Source organism: Panthera uncia (assembly GCF_023721935.1).
Source record: "Panthera uncia isolate 11264 chromosome A1 unlocalized genomic scaffold, Puncia_PCG_1.0 HiC_scaffold_17, whole genome shotgun sequence".
Taxonomy (NCBI): domain Eukaryota; kingdom Metazoa; phylum Chordata; class Mammalia; order Carnivora; family Felidae; genus Panthera; species Panthera uncia.
Window position 1 is genome coordinate 31965629 of NW_026057577.1, and position 27956 is coordinate 31993584.

General features: G+C 50.0%; 4 protein-coding genes across 7 annotated transcripts in view; 1 reads left to right on the plus strand and 3 right to left on the minus strand.

Annotated features, from left to right (window-relative positions):
* Nucleotides 1-5266, plus strand: part of PAIP2 (poly(A) binding protein interacting protein 2) — a 20162-nt gene extending 14896 nt beyond the window's left edge. For all 4 annotated transcript variants that reach the window (XM_049649327.1, XM_049649326.1, XM_049649328.1 and 1 more), the window contains exons 2-4: nt 181-344; nt 1748-1927; nt 4251-5266. In XM_049649327.1, coding sequence (XP_049505284.1) covers nt 207-344; nt 1748-1927; nt 4251-4307 — 375 coding nt within the window. In that variant the 5' untranslated portion in view covers nt 181-206 and the 3' untranslated portion in view covers nt 4308-5266. The remainder of the gene's footprint in view (nt 1-180; nt 345-1747; nt 1928-4250) is intronic.
* On the minus strand, nt 2765-19028 carry SLC23A1 (solute carrier family 23 member 1). The gene is made up of 16 exons (XM_049649330.1): nt 18453-19028; nt 17304-17365; nt 16529-16663; nt 15910-16067; nt 15080-15168; nt 14852-14919; nt 14483-14664; nt 14251-14371; nt 13804-13960; nt 13354-13501; nt 12454-12559; nt 12082-12211; nt 11839-11982; nt 11236-11331; nt 8482-8745; nt 2765-3721 (listed from the first exon to the last, which is right to left on the minus strand). The coding sequence occupies exons 1-15, from the start codon at nt 18532-18534 to the stop codon at nt 8501-8503; spliced, it is 1923 nt and encodes a 640-aa protein (XP_049505287.1). The 5' UTR covers nt 18535-19028; the 3' UTR covers nt 2765-3721; nt 8482-8500.
* Nucleotides 19029-20117: 1089 nt separating this feature from the next.
* On the minus strand, nt 20118-22564 carry MZB1 (marginal zone B and B1 cell specific protein). Its single transcript, XM_049649325.1, has 4 exons — nt 22351-22564; nt 21100-21224; nt 20620-20730; nt 20118-20522 (listed from the first exon to the last, which is right to left on the minus strand). The coding sequence occupies exons 1-4, from the start codon at nt 22552-22554 to the stop codon at nt 20366-20368; spliced, it is 597 nt and encodes a 198-aa protein (XP_049505282.1). The 5' UTR covers nt 22555-22564; the 3' UTR covers nt 20118-20365.
* Nucleotides 22565-23199: 635 nt separating this feature from the next.
* PROB1 (proline rich basic protein 1) lies at nt 23200-27859 on the minus strand. Its single transcript, XM_049649331.1, has one exon. It carries the CDS (start codon nt 27775-27777, stop codon nt 24712-24714), a length of 3066 nt encoding a protein of 1021 aa, XP_049505288.1. The 5' UTR covers nt 27778-27859; the 3' UTR covers nt 23200-24711.
* Nucleotides 27860-27956: the final 97 nt, after the last annotated feature.

Consider the following 27956-nt stretch of genomic DNA (forward strand, 5'->3'; position numbering starts at 1 on the left):
CTTGAATATTGAGATCATTTGAGAAAAAAAAAAAAAATGAAACTTTCCACTTGCTTGGTTTATCATGTGCCTTAATACATCATGTGCATGTAATACCTAACCACGATTCCTGGAGATAATAGCTGCTCACTAAGAACCGAAAGAATGACTAACACAATTAACTATTGTTTTTCTTTTAAGGTTAAAAACGACAACTAACGCCAACCATGAAAGATCCAAGTCGCAGCAGTACTAGCCCAAGCATCATCAATGAAGATGTGATTATTAATGGTCATTCTCATGAAGATGACAATCCATTTGCAGAGTACATGTGGATGGAAAATGAAGAGGAATTCAACAGACAAGTTAGTTTTATGTACAAACATACTCTCTCTTTTGTAGCCCATAACAGCTCTCAGTACTTGACCCTGAAGCGTGTTTTATTTCGTCCCTTATATATGAAATATATGGATTAATGTGCCACTACTCCTCTTTTATTTGGATGCTGATTACTACCAGGTTTATCTGCTCACTGAAATAATATAGGGAGGTTTTTTCAGCATTCCACCCCAGATATTCTTATTCAGGAGGACTAGGGTAGAGCCTAGGAAACTTGTTTTTTAAAAGCTCCAAGATAGGGTGCAACTAGATGGTTTATTTGGTGTATCATGTGACTCTTGATCTCAGGGTTGTGAGTTCGAGCCCCATATTGGGTGTAGAGATTACTTGAAAATAAAACTTAAAAAAATAAAGTTGGTTCCAGTGTACAGTTAGGTTTGGAATCCATTGCCATGCACCAATCAGATTGCTGTTAAAAGAGTAGAAAGCAGGAGCAGATAGTCCTAGGTACTAGGGTACAGAATTGTGTTGTGTTTCACCTGAGGTTCTCAATCTGATGAGCCTGAAAATCTGCCACTACTGTTCTCTTTAGAGAATGCTCAGACATTGATGAATGTTGTCTTTTATTTCCATATTTCTGGCATCTGTTCCCATCTTTTGTCTAGTTCCTCCCTGATCATGGCTTTGGTAATCAGTAGTCAGCTGGATTTCACCATATCCAGTAATGGATATTCTAGAGTAAAACAGTGTAAATTCAGTGAGAATCATTTGGGCTGTTTTTGTTGGTTTGGATTTGTTTTTAATTACCCATGCCTTGACCCTACCCTGTACAGAATTTTAGTCATTTTTGGTTGGGTTTAGGGTTTTCGTAGTTGTAAAGTATCACAGGTAATTCCAATAGGCATTCCTCAATGAAAGCACTCCTTTATTTAATACTTCCCCACTTTCTGCTAGGACACATAAAGACAGCAAAACCTTAAACAGATCCTCCCTAGTCTTACAGTAAACGTTTTTTTTCTTGGCACAGAAGCAGAGAAGGTTAAAATAGTGTGTTTTTAAATGCTTTAAATTGCTTTTTTTGTTTTTTTGTTTCTGTTTTTTTGTTTTGTTTTTTGTTTTTGTTTGTTTGTTTGTTTGTTTTTTTGAGAGAGGGAGCATGCACATGAGCTGGTGAGGGGCAGAGGAAGAGAGAGAATCCTAACCTAAGCAGGCTCCACGTCCAGCACGGAGCCCAGTGCAGAGCTCGATCCTACAACCCTGGGATCATGACCTGAGCCGAAATCAAGAGTTGGATGCTCAGCCAACTGAGCCACCCAGGCACACCTTAAATGCCTTAATTCAGGATATTTTAAATCATTCCTAGTGACACATTCCTAGTGACACATTACCAAGTGTGCTATCAGTGATCCTTTATTTATTATAAATCCAGATAGAAGAGGAGTTATGGGAAGAAGAATTTATTGAACGCTGTTTCCAAGAAATGCTGGAAGAAGAAGAGGAACATGAGTGGTTTATTCCAGCTCGAGATCTCCCACAAACTATGGACCAAATCCAAGACCAATTTAATGACCTTGTTATCAGTGATGGCTCTTCTCTGGAAGATCTTGTGGTAAAAAGTTATTTTTCATCTTTTTAAAAAACTAGCTCATCTTTCCCATAAGTGGAAAAGCCAGCAGTATCTGTTTAACAAGAGTTCTACATTTCTTCCCCTTCAGAAATTGTACTGCTTCTTTCTATGGAAGCAGGGGCCTCTCAGTCTCACTTATGACTTAGAGTGACTTCTGGCAACACTCTGGAGCTAGTCTGAGGCTGCTAACAGACTTCTTGCCACTGCTTTTAGTTTTGATAACTATATTACCCTAGGATATGTAAATATCTTAAAGCTTTAATCCAAAAGAAGTATATTGTATGTCCATGTAACTTGCCTATACAAAAGTAGCTTGATGAAGAAGTTTTGCTCATTAATTTTTTTCTTAAACATTTGGCAAAATTTGCACATTTTTATCTGAAAGGTGAAAATTTGGAGATTTTTTTTTTCCTGCCCCAAGATTTTCATTGAGTTACCCTAACTCCATTTGGAACTGGGATTTAATATGGACTTTTACAAGCTCTTGGCAGAAGAGGAACAAAAACCTATTTGCATTTTTACCTACTCTCTATGTCTCATTGCTGGGGATGGTAGGTACATTTGCAGTAAATTTTTTCAGGAATTAAGATAAATAGGCATCAGTGCTAGAATAGAACGTGATGAATCGTTTGCTAAAATTAAGATAAAATGATCTAAAGTCATAATGGTGACCTTTCTGTCCATATTGACAGTCTCTACTTGCTTTTACAATATAGTTCTCTGGGATTTACTCCTAGACTCACAAATATTTTTTGCAGTTATTTTTTGTTCACTGTGCATTGATTTCTTAACCTGGCGATATATCATAATTACCTGTGAAGGATTAAAACCAAAAATAAGTCCCTTAGCTAGATCCCAGACTTGCAAACCAGTTGTCTAGGCATAAAAAGCACTCCTAGGGCATACTGCCAGCCTGCCCCATCAGGCATTTGGGAACCATTCTTCTAAAGGGCTGTATGGAGAACACTGAAATTTACATTGTAGTACAGATTTGTTGTAGTAAATGACAACCCAGTTGAGCAGATGTGTGATCTCAATAGTCTGTTGTGATATGCTTGCTTATGACTACATTAGTTATTCCACAAATAATCCTGGTTGCTCTGATGAGTGAAGTCCTTTGCTGGTCATAATGTATAACTTTAATCTGGACCCAATACAATTTCATTGTCTAGAAACTGGCTTGTTCTTTTTGGTCTATTTGAGATTATGTTAATTCCTTATCATTCTTTTGTAGCTGCCAAAAGATTGCACATTCAAGAACAATGCTTTTTTTAATTTAAACTTCACACTTTTAAAGTTTAGATAGATTTCCTTTGAGAGAAGTGAGAGTATGTCCTGTCCAAGGAAATGGCTGTGTATAAATTATAAAATTAAAATTAAATTGTTGCTTCAAGATGTTATTTAATATACTTTGGTCATGAAGTAAGTGACATAGGGGGATCATATTCAATCTAAAAGCCTACCAGTATTCTGACATTTCAGGCCCTGTAATACATCCCGATTTCTTTTCATCTTTATCAACTATGGTGGAGGCAGATTTCCACATTGTGGAATGTCTGACATGTCTGCTTAGGAAAGTCAAGATTTAGAGATCTAGAATACTGGCTCTTAGAGACTTTGGCCCATTCTTCCTCTAACTGATGCAGAAATAGGGTTCCAAAGAGAGTGACTTATCCAGGCTTTCATAGGAAGTTAGTTTAGAGCAGAGCTGGAATTCCATCTTAGGGTCTTCTCATTCCCCATGTAGTTTTCTTTTCCTTTTACAAACTTTGCTTCCTGTAGTAATTAGAATACAGCAGTTTTAGAAAGACAACTGTATATTTTCAGTGAGGATCATAAGCAAAATTAATCCATAAACAATTCCCCAGTCCACTTTAATCATCATTTCAATACTTGTTTAATATTTTTGCATAGTATGAAACTGTTAAAATCAAATATTATAGTTAAATGAACAGAATTCCTTATTCAGTGACACCTTTTTAGTTTGTGTGTAGATAGTGGGTTTCTGATTACACTTAAGCAAATTTAATTTCAATTTTTTCTTTCTCTTTAGAAGGCTATAAGTTTTCATATATTATGTATGTGTATATGTATATACACATACATAATATATATAGTTTACTTCTGGTTCCTTCTTTCCCTTCTTATAGATAAGATTTTTTGGGTTAAGTTTAACCGTACAATCTGAGTTCTTTTGTCTTACGTTTTTTGGAAGATATTTTTGCATGTGGATCTGGGTTGAATGCTTTTGAGTATCTGAAGCCATCTGTTAATGAACTTGATTTTTTATGTACTTATTTTCCAGGTCAAGAGCAATCTGAATCCAAATGCAAAGGAGTTTGTTCCTGGGGTGAAGTACTAAAATATTTGAGTAGACGGGGCCCTCTTTTGGTGGATGTAGCACAATTTCCACACTGTGAAGGCAGTATTAGAAGACTTAATTGTAAAAGCTCTCTCTTGTCACTGTGTTACACTTATGCATTGCCAAAGTTTTGTTAGTCTTGCATGCTTAATAAAAGTGCTGAGACTGTTATTAAGTAATAAGCTGTCAAACATTTACTGAAAATAGAATTGGCCCCATGGCTTGATGTGAAGACAGCGAGGAAAGAAGCACCAGTCAAGATGTAACAAAGCGCCAAATTAAAATGACCTCTAAATCTTCGTGAATTGCCTTTTTTGAGGCTAAACTGGTCCCTTAGCGTTAGCTAACCGTTGTTAATGTCCAAACTTTTTTTTTTTTTTAACGAGTAAATTTAAGTTCAAGTTGTTAGGCAAATTTCTCAGTTCAGACTTACTAAATTTGCATTTGTCACTATCAAGAAGAATTTCCGTTTTCTGAAGAAGGCCTTGTTAATTAATTTGAAACAATTCATTATAGACAAGTAAGTCTTTGGTTACTGAGGTTATAAGGTAATGCTCATGATGAGAACTAGCCCTGACTTTTATGGTATGTTATCACATAAGAAATGTGAATCCTCCTAGTGTTAGATCTGAGGAAGCATTGCATCTTCTCAGGTGTCACTGCATCATAGCCATGCCTATGTGAAGTGCAACATTTGACCCACCATAATCCAATTGAACAAAGAAATTGTAACATGATTTGAGTGGTGCTTTTCCTTGCTTTGTTAACCATCACTACAATGGTCTGCAGCACAACTTTTCTTTTAACAAAGCTAGAACAGTTTTGGCTTCTTAAACTTCATACTTGGGTAGGTTAAGCTGCCATACGTGTTCAGTGTGAATAGTGTTTAAGTTGAAAATATTGTAAAAAAATTATATTTTTTCAAAAATATTTAAAAAAATAAATAATAGTAGAACTGAGCTGATGGTTGTGTTTATTGGTGCTTGAGTGCAGACTCTCCTGTGGTGATTGATACTCACTGTATTGTGGTTTCAGTACTTCAGGACAACCCTACTGGCAAGAATTGCTAAGAGAGCAGGCTTTATTAAATTCCATAGTGTCAAGTGTGTCATTACGCATGTATCTGTCCAAAATGTAGCAGTAAAACAAACCTGATCTCCCCTTCTGTAAGCCACTGTGATTACCTCAGGCTGCAGTCAGTGTCAGGGCAGTTATGGATGTCCACCTTAAGAAGGTTTTTGGCTAACCAGTGTAATGGTAACCTTACTCTAATATAATCTCCATTGGCTTCTGCCCTTCACAAGCCGTTGCTGGTCTGATTGGACTGGTTTGCTATTTTGGTTCACCTGGACCATCCCTGTTTTCCCCTCACAAGCTTATTTATATGTTTGTTCCTGAGGTGAAGTATTAAAGGAGTTTGTTCCTGGGGTGAAGTACTTTATTTTGGGATAATCGTTATCTTGGGACAGGCTGTCAGCCAACTAGCAATTCCCTGGTTCTACATACAATTCTACCTTATGGCCCTACTCAGTTATGCTTTTCTTGAGTTTGTTGGGCTCAGAATTGAGAAGGCCATATAGTCAGTCTGGTTCACATTCTTTGTGGGGGATCCTTTGGTGTGCCCAAATGCCCCAGTGTTTTTTAATAGCTACCTTAAAAGACAATAAACAAGTAGGTTGTTGTTTTTTTGTGGTTTGTGGTTTTTTTGTAATCTCAAGCACCTGGCTGGCTCAGTTGGTAGAGCATACAACTCTTGATCTCAGGGTTATGAGTTCAGGCTCCACATTGGGTGCAGAACTTACTTTAAAAACAAAAAATAATCTCTACACCCAACATGGGGCTTGAACTCATGACCCCCAAGAGTCGGATGCTCTACTGACTGAGCCAGCAAGGCACCCCAAAACAAGTGGATTTTTAAGAAACTCTGAAGCAGAAATGATTCTACTTGGCTCTCTTTCTTTTTGGAGCTTTGATACAGCCAGTCCCCTATGTCTCTTAATAGCTAAGTACCACAAGTGGCACAGCTGGCTGCCAAATGTATGAAGCTTACAGATCCTTTTTTCTCTAAGCTTAGACAGGGGCAGATGAGTTCATTTCTACATAATGCCAAATTATCATAGTGCAGTATAACTGGAGATTATAAACTCCAGTAATGATGTAAGCTGATGATTAAGAGTAAAGACTATGGGGCACCCTTCTTCCCCTGCTCGCGCTCTTCTCTTTCTCTCTCTTTCTCAAAAATAAATAACCTTAAAAAAAAATAGAAGTTCAGTTATTAAAATTAAAAAAAAATTTTTTTTTAATCTTTATTTTTGAGAGAGAGACAGAGCGTGAGCAGGGGAGAAACAGAGAGAGAAGGAGACACAGAATCTGAAGCAGGCTCCAGGCTCTGAGCTGTCAGTACACAGAGCCCGACGTGGGGCTCGAACCCATGAACTGTGAGATCATGACCTGAGCCGAAGTCGGACGCTTAACTGACTGAGCCACCCAGGCGCCCCACAGTTACTAAAATTACTAAAAAAAAAAAAAAAAAAAAAAAAAGGCAAAGACTAGCCAGACTTCCTAGATGTGAATCCATTGATCATGGACAAGTCACTTTTCTATGCCTTAGTTTCCACATCTTTAAAATGGTAGAAATAATGGGGCATATGGCTGGCTCAGTCAGAAAAGCATGTGACTCTTGATCTCAGGGTTGTGAGTTTGAGCCCCACAAGGGGTGTAAAGGAGTACAAAAAAATTTCTTAAATAAAACGGTAGTAAGAACAGTATCTATCTTAGGATTGTGTGATTCGTTAATACACATCAAGCCCTTAAGATAGTCCTCAGCACATAGAAAGTTCTGTTTAAGTGATTGTTACTATTATTACTATTAAAAGAGTATTCTAATTTTTTAAAATGTTTATTTTTGAGAGACAGAGAGGGAGACACGGAATCCAAAGCAGGCTCCAGGCTCTGAGCTATCAGCACAGAGCCTGAGGTGGGGCTCGACCCCACCAGCCTCGAGATCATGACCTGAGCCAAAGTCAGATACTTAACCAAATAGCCACCCAGGCATCCCTAGAGTATTCTAATTTTGTTGGAACTTTTTTTTTTTTCAAATTTTAATTAAATGCTAGTTAACATACAGTGCAATATTGGTTTCAGGAGTAGAATTCAGTGATTCATCACTAATATACAACACCCAGTGCCCATCCTAATAAGTACCCTCCTTAACACACATCACCCACCTCCCTCTATCAATCCTCAGTTTATTCTCTATTGTTAAGAGTCTCTTATGGTTTGTTTCCCTCTGTCTTTCTCTCCTCCTCCCATATGTTCATGTTTTGTTTCTTCCACATATAAGTGAAATCGTATGGTATTTGTCTTTCTCTGACTTACTTAGCATAATACACTCTAGCTCCTTTTGGAACTTTTCTTGTCAGGGAAACTGCACATTAAAACTACTTAGCTGTTTAACTGGAATCAGACATCTGCATTACAGGTAGAGATGGAAAGTTTCAGAGCATCAGCTATCCCATTTTGAAGCCCTTTGGACAGATCACCCCATTAGGGCCTGTGTGTCATAGTTTTAAGGTAATTGAAGTCATCCTGTTTTGATTTTGGGGTTCTTATTTTATGATCATTATTGAAACAAGGCAGCATATATGAGAGGAGCCCAATGCAGGGCTTGAACTTGCAACCCTGGGATCATGACCTGAGCTGAGATCAAGAGTCAGACGCTTAACCACTGAACCATCCCGGTGCCCCTGAGAGGATTTTTCGTGTTCTTGTGCATTGTCAGTATTTCTCAACCTATTCCATGTCATAAAGTATTATTTTTTTTTAGCATACTGGAGTGCAAGGATGGGGCTATCTGTGGCTAGAGTTTATGGTTCATGGGCTGCAGTTGACCCATTTCCTGCCTAGATACTCAGACTGCTGAAGGGGTCAGTATGTCAGCATACTTGTAACTTCTTAGTGACCCACATCAGTTGGGAAGTTCTACTCTCATTATGAAATAACTAAGGAATTCCATTCAGAATCCATATTTTCACTTTGTACCCATCTACTTTCCCCTTAAAGACTGTGAAATAGGTCACAAAAGTGGAAATTGAGTAGTTTTGTTTTTCTTTGGTTAAAGCATAAGAATATGATTTTTCAACCCTCCCACAAAAGACCATCTAACACATCCTACCTTTCCTAGGAGTAATTTTTCAGACTTTGGTGCACGCAGACCCAGTATGTATATTATCTGGAGTGTCTTCTGGAACTGGATGCTGGGCTTTTGACCTTGAAAATCCTCTGAAGACTGGGCAGATAGGAATGTATTTCAGAAAGGCAATCCTCTTTACCATGCTCATCCCAATGGGGAAGTCATAGCTCTTGAGGCTGGTAGACATCTCACTGTTGGCATGGGCCCCAGCTTTCCACTGTATTAGACCTCGTTCCTGTGGGCTCCCTGGAAGAGGACAGAGAAATTACCAGGGCCAGCAACCCTCCACTACCTCCCCTTCCCATAACCTAGTCCTAAGGCAGACTTCTGGAATCCATGGTCTTCATTCTCAATTATTTTCTGGGACTGAAAAGTTACTGAATCCACAATTCTCAGCTCCTAAGTTGGCAAGAGCTCGAGGAAACCCTAAAAGGTACTGGTTATACTTTGTATTTATTGTGTATCTATAGTGTACCAGGCTCTGTGCTAAGTGCTTTCATTTCTTTATCTCATTTCTCCAAAACATTCCTGTGGGAAGTATACAGGTACTATTATACAAATTTATATGATGAAGAAACAGGCAGAAAGGTTAAGTAATGGTCAGTTTACATCTCTAGTGTGGAGCTAGTGTGTGCTAAGCTGATGGGGACCAGATAGTGCCCAGACCCGCTTTGGGGCCAAGCAGGGATATTCACAAAGGCTATAATCATTATTAATATTCAATATTATGATTCCATATTTAGAAAATACACTTGCTTTTATAATACAAACCTCAGAAAGTCAAGCTACTAAGTAAAATCTTTGTTGGTAGTATGGATACATGAAAGATTATTTACATCTAGGGGAGTATTTCGTCAAGAGGCAGGAAAGCAGTGCGTGAGATCTCTGAGGTTTTTACAAGAGGGCTGAGGTTAGAGAAGACTGATACAGTGTGAGTAGAAAGAGATTTCCACTAGCCCCACTAGCATTTCTTGAACTAAATTACCCCTCTTAAGTTTCTGCTGTGGATGGGGAAAGAAAGAAAATGCAAGGCGGCCCATCAGCAAAATGTGCATCACACAGAAGAAAGTTGTATACAGGTAATTCCATGATTAAGGACCGGCTTCTGGTTTAACCAGACCTGGGTTTGAATTCAGGTTGGCAATTAGGCAACTTGAATTAGGTAAATGATTTGACCACTCAGCTTCAGATTCCTCAACAATGCACACTGAAGGACTATTGACGATTATGGAGCTCCTGGGTGGCTCAGTCGGTTGTGTCTAACTCTTTGGTTTTGACTCAAGTCACAATCTCACAGTTGGTTGTGCAGCTGAGCCCCTTGTCAGGCTCTGTGCTGACAGCGCAGAACCTGCTTGGGATTCTCTCTCCTTCTCTGCCCCTCTCCTGCTTGTGTGCTTGCATTCTCTCTCTCAAAACAAACATTAAAACAAAAAAGGATTATAGGGCATAACATGTATAATGATCCCTGGTAGTGATGGTTGCTGATAGGGAGTTGGGTTGAAGGATGGGAATGTGAGAATCTCAGCAAGGCAGTCTGAGGCTATTAAAATCTGAGGTAGCTTAATCCAGCTACCCAAACCACAAAGTCCGTCAGTATACAGTCCAGCTGATGCCCTCTACCTCCTCAGATTCCATGAGCATAGAGGCTGCCACTTCTCTTTCTCATGTCCACAGCCAGCCTTCTAAATGGGGAGGAGCGGGTACCACCTGTTAGTCCATGGGGTAACTGCTACCAAGAGTTCTCTCATCATCTGATGCTGTCTGGAATTTCTAAAAGTGCCATGGCACTTAGGCCTTGCCTGCCCTCCAACCCTGCAGCTGTGTTCAGGCTGGGAAGTGGTGGGCGATGGAGGGCCATCATCCTTCTACTCCCATCCCTCATCTTCCTGGAATGATGCAGCCTTTAACCTCTGCCTCCATGGGGCTTTCCCTGATTCACCAGATCCCCCGAAACCCTCTACAGAGGCAGTATGGTGCAATTGTTGGGACACAAGTCCTAGACTGCATCAAATAGACTTGGTAAAAATCCCAGATTTGCAACCTGTTAAATCTTCAAATGCTGTGAACTTCGGTAAGTCACTTAACCTCTCTGATTCTGTTTCCTTGTGAAATGGTGTTGATAGCATCTACCAGGATAGTCTTTGAGAATGAAATGAGACACATAGTTTCATGCCTGACCCATAGTAGACGTTTGGTAAACGTTAACTGTGCTTGTTACTCATTAAGTAACTGGTGACAGTTTTTATATCTTACAGGGAACATAAACATGAGCCAGGAGGGTTCTCAGGGACTCACTAAGTTATCTTCCACAATCCCTGCAAAAAGCCCTAACATCAAAGAGAAATAAATGTTAGGGGCTCTTCTAGTAGCTAGTATTATTTGGTAGTGGGTGTTGCCAACAAACTGATGCTTCATTTGTATCTGCCCTAATCTAAGAAAGCAAAGGCTACCAAAGGCACCCCTCAACCTGGCTATCACGAATTGGAAGGAAACAACTCATAGGGCCCCGAATGACTAGACCCATCCTCTTCAAGACCTATGAGGCATGACTGTACCACTGTCTAGCCACTAGTCTCTCCCTCCAGCCAGTGGGCACTCCACCAGCCCAAACTTCCTGTTTCTCCTTGCACGTCCTGCATTGCATGGGTCCTGGCCACACTTCTGATCGAGGGGTCATTTGTTAGAGTGCATGTGAGCCCAGCCTAGTTCTGTTTCCCTCCCAGAGGTGACCCATACCTGGCACTGTGTTGTCCAGTATGAAAGCGAGGCACCCACCCACAAACATCTCTGTGGTCAGCAGCACAGTCAGAATCTGGTCCACTTCAGGAATGCCTGTGGAATAGGTCAAGGGCCAGTGGACATCTTGGCCTCACCTGAAGACCAGAGCTCAGGGGCTTTCTCCCCACTTGTGGAGTTTACTGACTTCCTTGAGTGGGCAGGGAGATGAAGTGGTACAAACCCCAACTTTCTAACCTATCTGTACCCTGTCCCACCCTTGGATTCAAATCCCAGTTTTGCCAATTGCTACTTATCTTGGGACAAATCATTTAACTTCTCTGAGCCTCACTTTCCTCTTCTGTAAGGTGGAAATGATAATACTATCTGTCTCCTGGAGCTGTTGTGAATATTAAATGAGCACATGTAAAGCTCCATAGCTGTCCATAGAAAGTGTCTTAGTAAAGGACAGTTGCTAATCACTTCTCAGCTTCTGGTTCACATCTAGAGTTGGGCAGGATTTGTGGTTCTCTCGTATGGTGCCTTTGACCGAGGGAGCTGTGCCCAGAGTCGAGCCCACCATACCTCCCCTATCGACCGAGATACTCAGACTAGCGGAGGCACCTGTGTTGATGACGCCGGGGTTGGACTCCAGGTAATTGGGCAGCGTGAGCCCGAAGAACATGGAAAATCCGAGCACGAACAGGTTGCGAGAGGAGTTCATGTCCACGAACTGCAAGTTGGACAGCCCCACAGCCGTAATCATGCCTGAGGGCGCAGGAGAACGGCTGAAGGCGTCCCGCAGGCCCGATGGGCTCCACCACTCCGCGACCGTGCAGAGACCCACGGCGCACACGCGGCACTCACCGAAAAGGGTGCAGAACATGCCCCCCAGGATGGGGTCAGGGAGCGAGGCAAAAAGGGCGGTGAATTTGCCAACAGTGCCCAGGACTAGCATGATGCCCGCACCATATTGCACCACGCGCCGGCTGCCCACCTGCAAGGGAGTCGGGGGGCAGGGTTAGACTCCAGGCGCGAAGCCTGACGGGATGAGTCGAGAGGACAGGAAGGTGGGCGGGGCCTGTTATAAAAGTGAGCACAAAAGGGCCGGGGCTTGATGCGGGGCGGGACCTCTCGAAGACAGGACGTGGCTAGGCCAAAGTGGGGGGAAGCTTGGGGCAAGTCTGTGGCACAGGGAATGGGGGTGGGGCTTTGTGCCGCTCCGGCTTGTCTTGGCACCTTGGTAATCCCTAGAACGCCAATGTTGGGGCTAGACGAGGTGGACCCGTTGCCTGTGCCCAGCAGACCTGCGATAATGCAGCAGATGCCTTCCGTGAAGATGCCCCTATAAGGAAAGGGTGAGTTTGGGCCTCAGTCCAGCCTCTGCCCTGGCTTATGTCCTTCCATCACCCTGGGCGGGCTGCTCGCCTTCTTGGGGACTGGGCAAGCTGCAACTATCTGTCTGTAGTACTCCCCACTCCAGGCCAGAGGTGGGTCTGGGAGCCAAGAGCCCAGGTCCGAGCGCTAGTCCCAGGGCCCTGGAACTTACTCCCTTAGGCGACTCTGGGCTTCAATTTCCTCATCTGTAAAATGGGCATAATAAGGGTACCTTGTCTCACAGAGTCGTTAGTAGATTGCATAAGAGAATACACATGGAGGGCTATGCACACGAGAGGTTGTCAATGACCGCAGTTTCCCTTAGGCGTCTTTATCTCAACTTCTGGTGACACTCAGAGTGAGTGATGTGAGTATTCTATTTCTTTTTTTTTTTAATTTTTTTTTAACATTTATTTATTTTTGAGACAGAGAGAGACAGAGCATGAAGGGGGGAGGGGCAGAGAGAGAAGGAGACACAGAATCGGAAGCAGGCTCCAGGCTCTGAGCCATCAGCCCAGAGCCTGACGTGGGGCTTGAACTCACGGACCGCGAGATCATGACCCGAGCCGAAGTCGGACGCTCAACCAACTGAGCCACCCAGGCGCCCCAATGAGTATTCCATTTCATAAGTAAGGAGAATGAGGTCTGGAAAGTATTAGTGACTTGACCAAGTCCACACCTTTGAGACTCAACCTTGTCCCTACATTTGCTTCCTGAATGGCCCCTGAGGGATCAGATATTGGAGAGGGCAGGTGGCCATACCTGTTGATAGCATGTACTGGAGGGGGTGGTGCACCAGCCAGGCGGGCACAAGCATAGTAATCTCCGATGGACTCAATGATGCCGGCCAGTGTGGCACTGAACATTCCCAGGACAGCAGCCGCAGTCACTGTGGGCAGGCCCCACTGACCTGGATAGGGAGGGAGAAGGGAGGATGGGTGCAGTAACCTCTGGGATGCAGGGAGTGGACAAGGCAGTATGTGGGGGTTAAGATGTCTCACCCTGGGGTGGGAGCTATACAGTTGTCAGAGCTTATTTGGGATCACTCAGAGTCATGAAGCTGGAGTGAGGCTTTGAGGAAAATACCACTCTGCCTGCCACACTATAAATGTACAGCTAATGCCAAGTGCATCACTGGCTGCGTTGGGATCATCAGGGACCATCATGGATGGTCTTAGCTAGAAGCAGAAGGTCCCAGGTGGGGTGTCTCACAGGGGTAGGGGATGCGGATCCAGGGCGCAATAGCCATGATGTCCCCTCGGGCGTCCGTTCGTGCCTGGAATCCATAAGCTGTGGAGTCTGAGGGCAGCACATTCGTCAGGGTCAGGATATAGCAGAGCAGCCACACGGTCATGATGGCCAGCACAATCTGAAGTGGGGTGGGGTGAGGGGAGCACTGAGGGCCCTGGAAGTCTTGGTCCAGGCTAAGCAGCCCCTACCTCAGCCCTAGCTCCAGCTCCAGCCCCAGCCCTAGCCTTCGCCCCCACACCAGCTCAGACCTGGACCCCAATACCTACTCTAGCCGCTGACTAGGACCTCACCTGTGCTCTGGCTCTAGCTCCTATGCTGTCCTGGACCTGACCGCCCCCCGACCTTTGCCCTGGCCCCAGGTCCAGCCCCTGCCCTAGTCCCAGCCCCAGGTGTCTGTCAGCTCCTCACAGGAAACATCTTGAAGATCTGGATGCGGAAGAGAGTGAGGCCTTTGCCCCAACGGTAGACAGGCAGCAGGAAGGTGAGGTTACGCAGGTACTGGGAGAAGAGGACGATCAGGAGAATGGAACTGGGGGCAGAGGCACAAAGGAAAGATGGCTGGTAGGCTGGACTGGGGCCAGGACACGAAAGGGGTGAAAGGGGTGGGGCTGGGAAAGGATCAGGCTTAATGCCTGCTCACCAAGCTGAGATGCCCCAGTGGGAGCCAGCTCGGTCGCCAGCAGCTTGGAAGACAGAGAGGCCAATGAGGGAGACCGTGGGGGTGACCGTGAGAGGCCCTATGTAGCTGAGCAGGGCCCCAGGTAGCCCCATCAGCCCGATCACCACCTCCACCATGCTGGATACCATGATTGCACCCTGGACCTGGAAAAGCAAATAATGGTACTATAAGTCACTATTTAGAGGCTATGACCTCTACATTAAAAAAAAAAAAGAAAAAAGAAAAAAGGTCCTGGACCACCTCCTTGAATCCTCCAACTCATTATCGGCCCTCACTCCCAACTAGCCCCCTACTCAGGTCCAGGTCTCTTCTACCCAGATACAAACCCACCTCACGTATTCGTGGGTGCCAGATATGAGAAGTGTTCAGGGGAAGACTCCAGTTACCGTAGATCTCCTCTGGGATCAGAAACAGGGACACACACATAGCCAGGGAACACAGAGAAGAAGAGAAGGTGCTGCCATGAATGCAGTCTGGTGTCTGGACTCAGGACAGTGGCCCAGACTTCCAGGCTCCTGGGCCTCCCCTCTCCAGCACAGACCCCAGAAGTGTGCCCACCTTCTGGGGGGCATTTCCATCTCTCCAGGCTCAGGATGGCTTTCGCTGGGACCAGAAATGCAAAGGCGCTGGCCTGGAACAGCGGCAGCCTGGAAGGAGAGGCAAAGAGCAACAGGGCAGGGCCAGGGGAGGGCAGGGACACAGAGACAGCGGAGATGGGGAGAGAGGGGCACAGAGAGAAGGACAGAGAGAATCACATCCAGGGACAGAGACACAGGGACAAGGGCAGGGCAAAGCTGAGAGAAGTCGCTGTGGCCCCAGGCAGGCCTCTAACGTTTTTGGGGCCCAAGGGAGAAAACAAATGCAGTCTCTGGCCTACAACATGCTCCCTTTCCTTCCCAACCCCACTTCCTGCACTGTGAGGGGCCATGTACAGGGAAGCAAACAGCTCAGCTATTGCATCCAAGCCCCACTCACAACCTTCCTCCATCCCCCCATCACAAAAACAACCATCTTGTGGCCACCCAAGCCTAGAGCTGTGCACACAGGGGCAGGGGCCCCTGGACAACAGGCCACTGAAGAAGACCACACAGGCCCTAAAAGGGAGGAGTGGGTGGTCCTGATTACCCAGAGTAGGGCTTAACAGGAGGAGAGCCCAGCTAGGGTATATTCCCTTAAACCCGCAGACTTCTTGCCTTTGAGGAACGTCAGGGGCCTAATGTGGGATCCCAGCTTCCGGGCTCTAAGGCTGGCTTGGGAGTAGGAGTAGCAGGTGGTGACAGATAGCAGCTTTTCCCCCCAAAGAAACAGCCCTCAGAGAAAACACCTGCTCCCACTGTGTGGATCACTGTGTGTGTTGAGGGTGGGGAGGCAGAGGCAGGACAGCTCACCGGATGCCCAGTGTGGTCTGGATGAGGGTGGTGATGCCCACGCAGGTGAAGATAGTACCGATGAGTTGGCTGACCATGTACTGGTCGCGGCCCACACACAGTGCCTCAGCCAGGAGGAAGGGCACAGCAATGGTGCCACTGAAGCATGTCAAGTAATGCTGGGGGATGGTGGGGGTGGGGGGAGAGTGTATGAGGTGGAGCCCATAGGGCTCAAAGGGAAACAGGGGCGTCCTAACCATCCTTATGCCTGCCTCTGTGGGCCTGAACCCATGCTGCCCCTGGCAGCTCACCCAGGGCTGATACTCCTGCAAGGGATTCCCAGAGACCTACGCCTCACCTCTCTCTGGGTTAGTAATCTGCCTCCAAGTTATTCCTGTGGCTTCAGTGGAGTGAGTCCTCTTCCCTGTGACTGCCACTCTGCCTGGCAGGTGACATGTTCCTGGGGATAATCTCTCAGGCTCCATCAGACCTCCTCCCCACCCCTGCTTGGCGACCGTCACTGTTGCTGACCTTAGGTTTCTCTTCCTATTACCCAAGATAAACTTGTTGGCCCAGAAAGGGGTGGGGATTCTGGGGAGCATGCAGAGTGGGGGCGGGGAAGCCCTCCCGAGAAGCCCACCTGGAAGCCCAGCAGAATGCACAGGTACCAGGGTGGCACATCCTCAATCTTGTACAACATGTCAAACTTGGGTTCTGTAGGCAGGGACATCGTGGGATCCCTCGTGGAGGTCCCTGCTGAGCCCAGGGACTCATGCTGGGGCAGCAGAGAGAAGGAACTCAGGGTGGAGTGATGAGGACCAGCTAAGTCCATTCTGCTCCAGAATCAATCAGATAGCCCAAGTGGCTGTCAGATCCTCAGAAAGAGGTCCAAACCACACCCTCCCTCTCGGTTCAGCCACCCAACTGCCACTTGGCCTGGCTACTCCCTGCTCGCTCCTCACATTCCTTTGTGCAGGGATGAGTCCACTCTGCTGGCTCCTGGAGGGCTTGGGACCAGGGCATTCCAACCAAGGGGATGGGCCCCTAAGTCAGAATGCCTTGGGGAGCAACAGAGGAGGGGACCAAGAAGGCTGAAGTCTGTGGACAGGCCCTCTTGGGCACACTGTGGTTTCACTCTTGCCCCCTTGGAGGTCCTCGGGGTTTCCCTGGCGGTGGGAGAGGTTGGGTCCCTGCTGGCCCTCAAGCTGGAGTCCGCCAGTCCTAAAGCTGATGACCCCTGCACCCACTGCCACCCACACACCATCCCCCAATTGCTACGTTCAGCTTGGGATAGTCACTCTTAATCAAGTTCATCAGAACTTTTGTCTCTTGCTTCCCGGGGAGAAGGCCTAAGAAGGCTCTCTAGCTCCCACCCAACCCTGCCCCCCACCCAGGTCCCACCCGTTCCCCAGCACCTGTGTCTGGCCCTCGGGGTCCTCCTGGGCCCTCATCTTTGGGGCACAGGTGTGAGCGGTTCCTGAGGAAAAGAGGGGATTGGCTTTACGAAGGCCAAGAAGGACTTTAGTCCACACATCAGACATTGTTTGAAGTAAATCTGTAACCAGATCCCCAGCTCTGATTGCGAAAGGAGGACCTGGGCGGAGATAACGTATTAACTCTGGCCATGGTGGTAAAGGCCACCCAAGCCTCTGCCGTCTGAGCACACCCTTCCCTGACTGCACCTGAGCCTGGGCATGGGACCTGTTCTTGTTTCCAAGAGAGGGTCAGAGTGCTGGTGAGGGGTGGGCAGTCTGGGAAGTTTACCAACCCCAGGGTGAGGTGGTAGTAGCGGGGGGCATTTACTAGGTCACACTCTGAACAAGACTCTTCCTCCCCACTTATTAATAACAAGTTAATAATTATCATTACCATGATCACTGTCTTTAATGAGGAATGACTGTATGCCAAGCAATTGCTATGTACTGCCGTGTTTAACCCCAGGCACTAGGCGGTATTAACCTCTTTTACAGCTGAAGAAACAGATCTAGGAGATGTGATCTGACCAAAGCCACATAGGTGCATGATTTTAGAAAAACATTCCAAAAACTCAGGTTGGCCTGAACTCCGGAGCTCATGCTATAAATCAGCCATTAAATTTGATAAAGGCCTGCCCTCCCCACACAGCCACTAATCCCTCAGTTTCTCAGAGGCCCAAAACAGATGGGCCAGCCTTGCCTGTTTCCTATGTCAAGACAATGATTCCCTTCCCCTCCCGGGCAGGACTGGCTACATAATTCACAGGACGCTGTGCAAAATGAAAATTTGGGACCCCCGTTCCAAAAGCATTATGAATTTTAACACAGCAGTAGTAGAATATTAAACCAAATACAAGGCCTTTCTAAGCACTGGGCTCTGTGTGAGTGCATGTCACTGAAACCTGCCCTCGACTCAGCCTGTCTTCTCCTCCTGGCAGGCCTACCAGCCTGATCATGGGACCTGGGGGCTAAAGGTGGTTGGGAGGGTCTGAGGAGCTAAGGCTCTTCAGCTGGTGGGGATGGACCTAAACTTCCTGGTTCTGCTTCCCTCTGGGCTGCCCCAGCCCCAGCCCCCCAGGGCCCACCTACTTCTGGGTTGCTGTGCCCACGGCCAGGCCCTGTTCCAAGGACCCACAGGCAGCAGTGCTCTCCACCTGGGCAGCAGCTTCATCCCACAGCCGTGAATCCGTCGTCGTCAGCTTCTCCAGTCCCCAGCTGTTCCTCTGTCTGCCTATCTTCTCCTCTCCCTTCTTGGCTCTTGCTCCCAGGTTTCCCAAAGTTGTCTGACCAGTTCGAAGCTTCCAAACTTCTTAGCATTTTCCTCCCCACCTGCCTCTCTCCACCCCAGTACTCCCCAGGGGGCTATGGAGACAGAGCTCCACCCCTTACACTTAGGTGCACAAGTCCCACAGACATTCAGTTCAACCCAGCCACATGCCACACACACAGAAACAAGGCAGATATGTTGTACATGGTTTCAGATACACAAACAAATGGATCCACTGCACTCAGACTGTGCTGCAGTGTATCTAAATCACTCCATGTAGGGGCGCCTGGGTGGCTCAGTCAGTTGAGCGTCGGCTCAGGTCATGATCTCACAGTCAGTGGTTTCTAGCCCCTCGTCGGGCTCTGTGCTGACAGCTCAGAGCCTGGAGCCTGTTTCAGATTCTGTGTCTCCCTCTCTCTCTGCCCCTCCCCTGTTTGCACTCTGTCTCTGTCTCAAGAATAAATAAACAGTAGAAAAAAAAAAAAACTTAAAAAAATAAATAAATCACTCCATGTAATCACAGGGCCACACAGATCCATGTCATAGGATCCCATCTCCACACCCAATACACTGGCAGCTCAGCTGGTTCCTTGGGCCCTGGCTCTCTTCCTGGTGACTAGGGGTTCTCTCCTGGGGTGAAGGCCAGGGAGGAGGGGCCTCAGGCAGATAGGGACCAGGTAATGGAATGTAGGGGACCAGGCTGCAGTATAGCTCATAAAATCTGGAGGGGTCAGGTCCTGCCTGGGGCACCCCTATTCCTCCAGCAATGACTTCCCCCCGAATTCCCCAAATCTGAATCCCCTCCCAGCCCTGTCACTACTCAAACTTGGACTTGGTTTGAGCCTCCTTTATTTTCTAAGCCTTGGTTTCGGTGTCTGTCAACTGGTTATTAGAGTGTCTGTTCTGTCCACCTCCCAGGGCTTCAGCAGATCAGAGAGACACCCACAAAAGAAACTACAAGGTATAGCACTGCCTGTCCACAGGTTCCCAGACTTAGGTGGGGCCCAGGTGGAACCATTTCCTCCATTGCTAAGGAAAGTTCTCAGGCCAGAAGAATTTCTGGGGAGAGCAGGACTTAGAATCAAGATACTGAATCCAGCACGTTCCAGGAACCCTGCCCTCCCCAGTCCCAGGCAGACACCTAGGGCTCAATCATGCCAGCTAGGGTCAGAGGTAGAGTCCGGAAACTGAACAGCTGCTGGGCATAGACCCAGTTAGACCAGTGTTCAGGGAGGGGCACAGATAGCAGAGTGCTAAGTAGGTGTGTCCATAGGTAGTCTGCTCATGGAGTTTTCCTTTTCTCTCATGATGGATCTGGGTTTTATCATTCATATAACTGATTCCATATGCCTTTGACAGCTTGCTCACATTTCTAGCCATGACAGGTTTCACCTACCTCTGGAAAACTGTATGGAAGTGTATTTGGCCCTCTCTAGGTACAACCTCAGCAGAAATACCAAAGTCTGACTTTCCAGCCCCATGAGCACCTTTTGCAGAGGGAAGAAATCAAGAAATGGAGGTCACTGGGTTTTATTTGAGTCCAGAAGGGAAGGCCTCGCCTCACACACACCAGGCCCCAGTGTTCTAAAGCCTGAGGAGGGGGGTGGTGGCCATGGCAGCACAGAAAAGCATGGCCTCCCTGCCCTCCAGGCAGCCTGCACAAAGGAGTAGGACAGATCCAGAGGAAGCCCAGCTCCCTTCAGGGGCTGACCAGGAAGGGGAAGGAGCAGTTGGACTAGAGCTCTGTCTTCGTGACAGGTGCCTCCTCTGAGCAGGCCCCCTGGGGGCCTCCACACAGCAACGCCTCCAGAGCCTCTCGGCCTTGTTGGTGGGCTTCGTAGATCTGGTCTTCTCCAAACTCCCCCAGGTAGTGCAAACATGTCATGGAGAGCCTACGGGAGCCCAGCAAGAGCCTCAGACTTTGCCTGCCCCACAGGGGGCTGATCAAGGCTCCAAAGTCTCCATTCCACCCCCCATTCCTGCCATCACCTGGTGGGCCAGGGGCCCCCTGTGATCATCACACTGATGTTTGGCTCTGGCCCCTTGCTGAGTCCTGGGCCCGTGAGACGTTTCACCTGGTTCACTTCTCGGACCCCGTAGCTGGAAGCAGTGGGGAGGAGAGATACAGCATTAGTGGGAGCCCTGCCAGCAAGGGATCCATCCCCACATGAAGCTGAGCACACTGGGCATTTGCTGAAGCCAGAGCCCAGATTCTGATCTTCCCTGATGGAAAACTGAGGACCAGAGAGGGAAAGCCCCTGGCCCAAGGTCACACAGCAACCATATATCCTGGCCACCTACCATTCTACTTGCTCCTAGCTCCAGAGCTCAGACTGCCTCACAGCCAGCCCCCTACCTTAGACCAGAGCCCTAGTGGATTGTGTGTCTGGCGTGAGTGGGAGAATGAGAACCTCTACCCATCATCCCTTCCCCTGGGGGAGGGTGGTAGGGACCAGACTTTTGACTCACCCCTGCCAGGTCTGGGAGCAGCTCTGGTCCAGGATGTCTGTGTATACTGATTCACTCAGCTCCTGCTGCCCTCCTGAGTCCCGGGTGTGAAGCTTGGCCTCTGCCTTTGCCAAATGTTGCCACATCTAGAACAAGGAGGGGCTGAGAGCTAGGACTTTTGGACTGCTCAATGGTGGGAGAGGGGCAGACAGGAGCCTGGGTCTCCGGGAGAAAGTGAGGTAAGCCTTTTGAGCAGGAAACTCCTGTGAACAGGCTTCATGGCCCTCCCACAGGCTCGGAAAGCTGAGACTGGGTCTGCTGAGATAGGATCCACTTCCCTGGAATGGGGTGGGTGGGAAACTCTGAAGTGGAAAGTTAGGCCTGAGCACTGGGCCTCCTTCCCCAGGGCACACCTGCCCATCAGCACATGATATTTTATTTTATTTTTTTAAGTTTATTTATTTTTAAGAGAGAGAAAGAATCCCAAGCAGACTCCTGCACTGTCAGTGCAGAGCCCGACATGGGGCTCAAGCCCAGAAAATGCAAGATCATGACCTGAACTGAAACCAAAAGTCGATGCTTAGCTGACAGAGCCATTCTTCTTCTTAAACCACAAGAAGGAAAGAAAAAAGAAAAAAAAAAAAAAAAAAAAAACAGAGCCCAGTCTTCAATGACACGTGTGCTCATAGGCTCCCCTCCCCCCATAGAGATATTCAGGCATGCTTGACAGGCTTGTGCATGAACGCGAGATACACACATACTCATATATTCATGTACTCAACCCACATGCACACATGCACATATACACCAGTGCTCCCTGGTCATATTTTGGGAAGGAGCCCCAACCCGAGGATAAGCCTGGAAAAGAAAGAGTCCAAGAGGACAAGCTCGTGACTACCTAGGGTCTCAAGATATTGTGGAATGGGTGTCCCAGATAATCTGCTTGCTATTGGGCAGAGAGATGGGTAAACTGAGGCATGGAGGTTTAGGTGAGGTGAAGGTGGAAATATCATGGAAGGCTGAATCTAACTCGATACCCTGGGATTGAGAGTTTAGAAATCAAAGGCCAGGGGCGCCTGGGTGGTTCAGTCAGTTAAGCGTCCCACTTTTGATTTCGGCTCAGGTCATGATCTCACATATATAAATAAATACTTAAAAAAAAAAAAGAAAAAGAAATCAAAAGCCAATAGTAGAATCTGAGGTAGAAGGAGGGGACTGTCTTCAAGAGGGGCCTGGATAGGGTCAGGGGAACTGCTGGGGGGAGGTACTCACCTGGTAGGCCACCGCCCTGCAGGCATCACAGCGAAGGTGAGCAGGCATATGAGCTGAGTACTTCTCCTCATCGTCCAGCTGCGGGGCAGTGGCTGTGAGTGGAGCCCTGTCTCCAAGGCCCCCTGGGATGCCCCAGGCTCCCAGCAGCAGCAGTGTCAGTGTCAGTGACAGCCTCATGGTCTGTGGAGCTGGCTCAGTGAGCATGGGCTGTGGTTGGGGTGCAGGTGTGCATGTGTACGTGTGCAGTGGGGGCCGCCCCGGAACTCCTGACCCAACCAATGGGGAACCAACACCTCACCCCTCCCACTCTCTCCCTTCCCCCAGGGCCCTGAAGATGCCACGTGTGCACCTCCTCTAGTGGGATCCTTGCTTCAGCCAACTCAACTCCATTTCACAGATAGGGAACAATGATGTAAGGAGGGGGGCTGAGCATGGGCAAGAACACATGGGAGCTGATACCTCCCATGTCCTGGGATCTGGCAACTCAGTGGGCACTGTCCTGAGTACCTTGGGGGAAGAGGTACTTGGTTAGTGTCATTTTTATGAGCACATGAAGGCTCAGAGAGAAGTGACAAATCCAAGACCATACAGCTACAAGGGCCATACTGAAACTGGAATCCAAACCTGATTGACCCCAAAGCCACTGGCCACTCAGCCACCAGGAGGAATTAGGTCACAGGCATGGCTGCCAGCCTAGGGCTCCCTCCCTGGGAGGCAAGTTTGCTGAGGCAAGGATGCCATGGCACATGAAAGACACACATGGGCTCCTTCCCTGAGCCTGAGGGCCATACCAAGGCATGGAAGAGCATTATGGGGGGTGTTAGGGGTTGTGATAGGAAATCAGAAATCAGACAAGTTACACCAGTCATTCCGACCATCATGGCTCATTGGGTCAGTGATTTATTGCACACCAGGATGAGGTGAGGGGACCAGGAGCAGCCCAGGGCCCTTCATGTCATCAGAACCAGCATCTGTGGCCATAAGAAGATGTTCAGGTTATTCTGACTCATAGTTCTCCTGGTCAGCTTCCAGTCCAAGGCAGAGAGGCAGACAGATAGACTTCAAGGGACCCAGACCCCCCAGAGGCCTGGAACCTAAGTAAGGCATCCATCTCTGTCCCCAACAACTGCTTCTAATGGGAACTCTTCTTCCACAAACTCATCACATCATCACTTATCAGTTCAACAAGCTTCTGCCAATTCAAGCTCAGAACTCCACACAGACCCCCATGTAGAGCATCTCCTACCCCATTCATCTCTCTCAGGCCTCCTCAGAGGCTCCTATAATCTCAGGGCAATTAGAACACAGGCCCTTCCTTGCTGTGCCCAGCCTGCAGAGCCACCCCCTCTCTGGGCATGGTTGCCACAACTGTTACTGAGGCAGTTGAACCAGTTGAGGCTCCATGTCTCTGTCCCCGCCCTCATCCCGACCCCAGGGGCATCCCTTTTACTGCCAGCCTTAACTCATCCTCCATTACACCCAGAACCCAGAATGGTCAAGAGGTTCTGCTTGTAAGTCCTTCCTGATGATTCACTTCATCTGCTTTCCACTCTGGGTGGGGATGGCTTAAGCCCCCCACTCCTGGCCCTAGGATGAGCCAGCTCAGCTCTGAGGGCTTAGAGAAGCCAAGTCAGATGCTGAGGTTAAGGGGAGGATGAGAGTTGGGGCTCCCAGTTGGAGACTACAGCTGCCTCCCCACCCAACCCCCATCCCCAGGCTGACTGTCCATAACCATAACCACTTCCATATTACTTCCCTGCTCTGCCTCCACCTGCTGTCTCAACAGCTCTCCTTCTCAGACCCTGCCTGGCCTAGGGGCTGCACTGGCCACTTTCCCACACAGCCTCCCAGGCCAAGGCTCACACCCTCTTCCAAAGAATAACAAAGTTGCTAGCCAGAGTCCTTCTCCTTCCATCCCACCAGTGCTCACTAGCCTGCTCCATCTCAGCTGGGTCCACCATTCAGGGAGGGACAGACAGCTCACTACCTCTGGGAGCAGCCCAGACCTCTGCTGCTCCTATTTCTTGTTGCCCCTAGCAAACCCCAACAGCCCCTCAAATTGGCTCCTGGGGACAACTCTTGAGACCCCTCACTTTTACACACACACAAACACACTACACTCTGGGAATGCTTGGGAAAGGAGTATACAATTTTGTTGGGGGAGGAAGTAGGCAGCCACTTTCTGAATTCCAGCTCCATCAGTCCCAAAGTTTCAGATACATTCTCTGAAGGTAACTTCCGGTCTGAAGATTGGATGCGATGAGTAAAAGAAAGAGGTGATAGAAGGAAAGAAGGGCAGGGGACTGGATGCCAGAACCTCCAGGGCTACCAACAGGCCCCAACACCATGGGGGATCAGACCTCACACTGGGAACAAGGGCCCTTTGCCGGGCTGGGCTGAACCTGAGCTGTTGGGTGGAGCACAGAGGAGCAGAGGGGGTGCGGGGCTGGGGGTTCCACTCACTGGCAGATAATACATCCCGTCCAGGTGCCCCGCCTCAGAGGCCCAGGGTAGTGGGGGGCCGCTGAAGGCCGGCGGGCCCGGGGATGGCGGCATCGACAGGCTGGGGATAGGCCCATAGGTGGGCGGGTAGAGGCTGGAGCCCAGGGCCAGCGGGGTGTAGACGCGGCGGGGTGGCCCTGGGGGCGATGGCGGCAGCAGCACCTCTACATATTGCCCGCTCTCTGGGTCGAAGAGCAGCCGTAGCCGAGGCTGTCGCGGCGCCTCCACAAAGTAGTATCGGCCGCTCTCGGGGTCCACCAGGACCTTCCCCGGATACGCGGTCCCAGGTGGCTTCCGCGCCCCCTGGAAAGGGCCTTCTGGGGACCGGTCCATCGGTGGCGCTGACGCGGCGCGGGGCTGGGGCGGGGCCGTTCTGCCTGCCGACGCCTGGGGCTCCCGCGGGAGAGACGACTGGACAGAAGTCGCGGTCTCTGGAGCCACACGAGGGGTCTCCAATTTGGGTGCTATCCCAGGGCTCAAGCTAGGGTTCGCCTGAGGGGAGCTGGGACAGGGTGGTCTGGATGGTTGGGGCCCGGCTGGCCTTATGGGCGACTGCTGGGGTGAGGTGCGAGCGCCTCCTAGAGGGCTGGTCCGCCCCTGGCCGTCAGGGACCAGGCGCTGGACCTCCGCATCCCGGTTCTCTACGCCAGAACCGCGCACCAGGACTCCCCCAGGTCCCTCCCGCCGGCGGCCCAAGGCCAGTGCACCAGGCAGGCGGATCTCAGTGCGCGCGAAGGGTTTTGCGGTGCTGTTCTCTGCTCTCCGCCTCAGGACCCCGTTGGGCTGTGAAGCATCCCGGGGGACTGTGTCGGGGGACGGCTCTGGGGGCTCGTAGGGGTGCGTCACGACTGGCAGAAAGTCCTTCAGATAAACAGAAGTGTAGTGAGCTGGGGCTGGGGACTCCAACGCCTGGAACTCTTGTGTCTTGGATGAGCCGCCCTCCTCTCCGCGGGGTTCCGCGGGAGGCGCAGGCAGCCCCGAACCTGGTGTTCCCGGAGGAAAGCTTGGCGCGTACGTGGTCTTCACCATCTTGCGCACGTCGCGGGGCCGTGGAATGGCCACGCGCGGTCGTCCCGAGGCTGCTTCTCCAGGGCCCGAGACTTCCCGGTGCACATCGGCATCCAAGGTGCCCACGAGGCGACTGAGGGGCAGCTCGGGTGCAGCCACTTCTGGCGACGGCTGACTGCCTCGGAAGGCAAGATTCCGCATCTCCCGCGTGGACGGACTCTGCGCGTCTGTGAGCTCGGGGGTCCTGGGGGCGGACGGTCTAGGCAGCGCCAGCTCCTCCTGCCCTATCCCATTTAGAGCTTCCGATGTAGGTACTATCGATGAGCCCTGCAGTGTGGGATCCCACGTCTCTTGGGGAGATGGGTTCCACGTCCCATTAGTACGATCTGGAGGCTCCAGTGAGGACAAGGCCGGCGGGGACGGGCTCCTATTGCCTTCTGCGGTATTCCCGACTGCAGGTTTCGGAACCTCCCACAGGGAAGGGGCTTCGGGGGATGGGCTTCTTGTTCTGGCAACACCCTGATTCCACTGAGAACGGATCGGTGGGGAAGGGCTTCTTCTGCTGACAGTTTCCTCGATAGCAGGATCCTGATTTCCCCAGGCAGAGGATGCCTCGGGAAACGACGGGCTACTTACTCTCTGAATAGCTCGATTCCACGGAGGCAGATTCTGGGGGGACGGGCAGTGAGGACCCCGTACGGTCCCATTTGGAGCCTGCCACAGTGGGGACGAGCTCCTAGGTTTTCCAGCCTTACTCGGAACCTCCCGGGGGTCCCTAGACTCAAAAGGCGGAGACGGTTCTCTCAGGATGGTTCGATCCAGAGTCTCTCGCGGGAACCGAGTCTTGAGTTCCTGACTGTGCGCCTCCTGAATCTTCTCCCCTGACTGCAGGAAGATGCTGGAACTAACCGGACCCAGCGGCTCGGTCCCCGGCGCGGGCTTGTCACGCCGAATCGCGCGCTCTCGGAGGCTAGGCCACGGCCGTGGTGCCCTGGCGGGGGCTGAACTATGATGCACGCGGGGTGGCCGAGACCTGGCCTCCTCCAGGACCTTTCGGGTACTGCGGGCCGTTTCCCGGGTCGCACACTCCAGCCGCCCCGTGGGCCCGAAGGTGGCGCTGCTCCGGGCAGGGGCCGCAGGGCTTAGTTTTCTGGCCAGTGCTGTCTGCACTAGACCCGCGGCTTCCTGCAGGCGGCCCAGCGACTCATCCAGGGAGCCAGTGCGCAGAAGCAGTCGGGGGCGCGGCGCGCCCGCCTCCCGCGGGGGGCTCCGGGGTCGGGGGCGCAGCTCAATTTGACGCTTGGGCACAGTCCGGGGTCTGGCGGGCTCGGCACGTTCCTCCAGCGCCACCTCCACACACTCGAACTGCGCCGGGGTCCCAGGACTTGGCCCGCGGGGCCGCAGCTCCAGGTAAGTGGCCCAGCGGGAGCCACCGTTCGGGGCCTGAGGCGTCGGTGTTGCTGGAGCAGGAGTCGCGGGCCCGGGCGGAGAGAGGCTGCGGAAAGCTCGAGCGGTGAGCTGTTGCACCTCGCTATCCGCCGCGTCGGAGCGGCTGAACAGGGCCCCGGCGCCGAAGATGACTTCCATCTCCCCCGACGGCAGCATGCGCAGCTGGGGCTGGGGTGGCCGCGGGCCGGAGCCCGGGCCTCGCGGGAAACCCGAGCTGGTCCCGAGCTGCTGGCGGCTATTCTGGGCGCTGACGGACAGGCGAGGCTGCGCGCCCGCCCCCAGCGCAGGGGCCACCCCGGGCCAATTCGCTCGGCACTCCGCGTCCGGCCCAACGTCCGGGGGCTCTGGAGAACCCGGAGCCGTGTGGTAGGAACCTGACGAACCGGAGGAGTCCTGGCGCCGGGCGGGGACCTCAGGCAGGCGCCCTGGGAGCCCAGGCAGGGCTGGCGGTGCGAGCGCGGTCAGCATGGTGGGGCTGGACGCCGCGCACTACCTCCCTCACGTTAGCCTCCGCCGGTGCCGCGGGCGCCCGCACTGTCCCCGCCCCGCCCGCGGGTGTCGTGGGGTCACCGCGCCTTAAAGCGGCCGCGTCCGCTCGCGAAGCGGTGGCGTCGCTAGCAGGAGAGACTTGGGCCCTAGGCTCTACT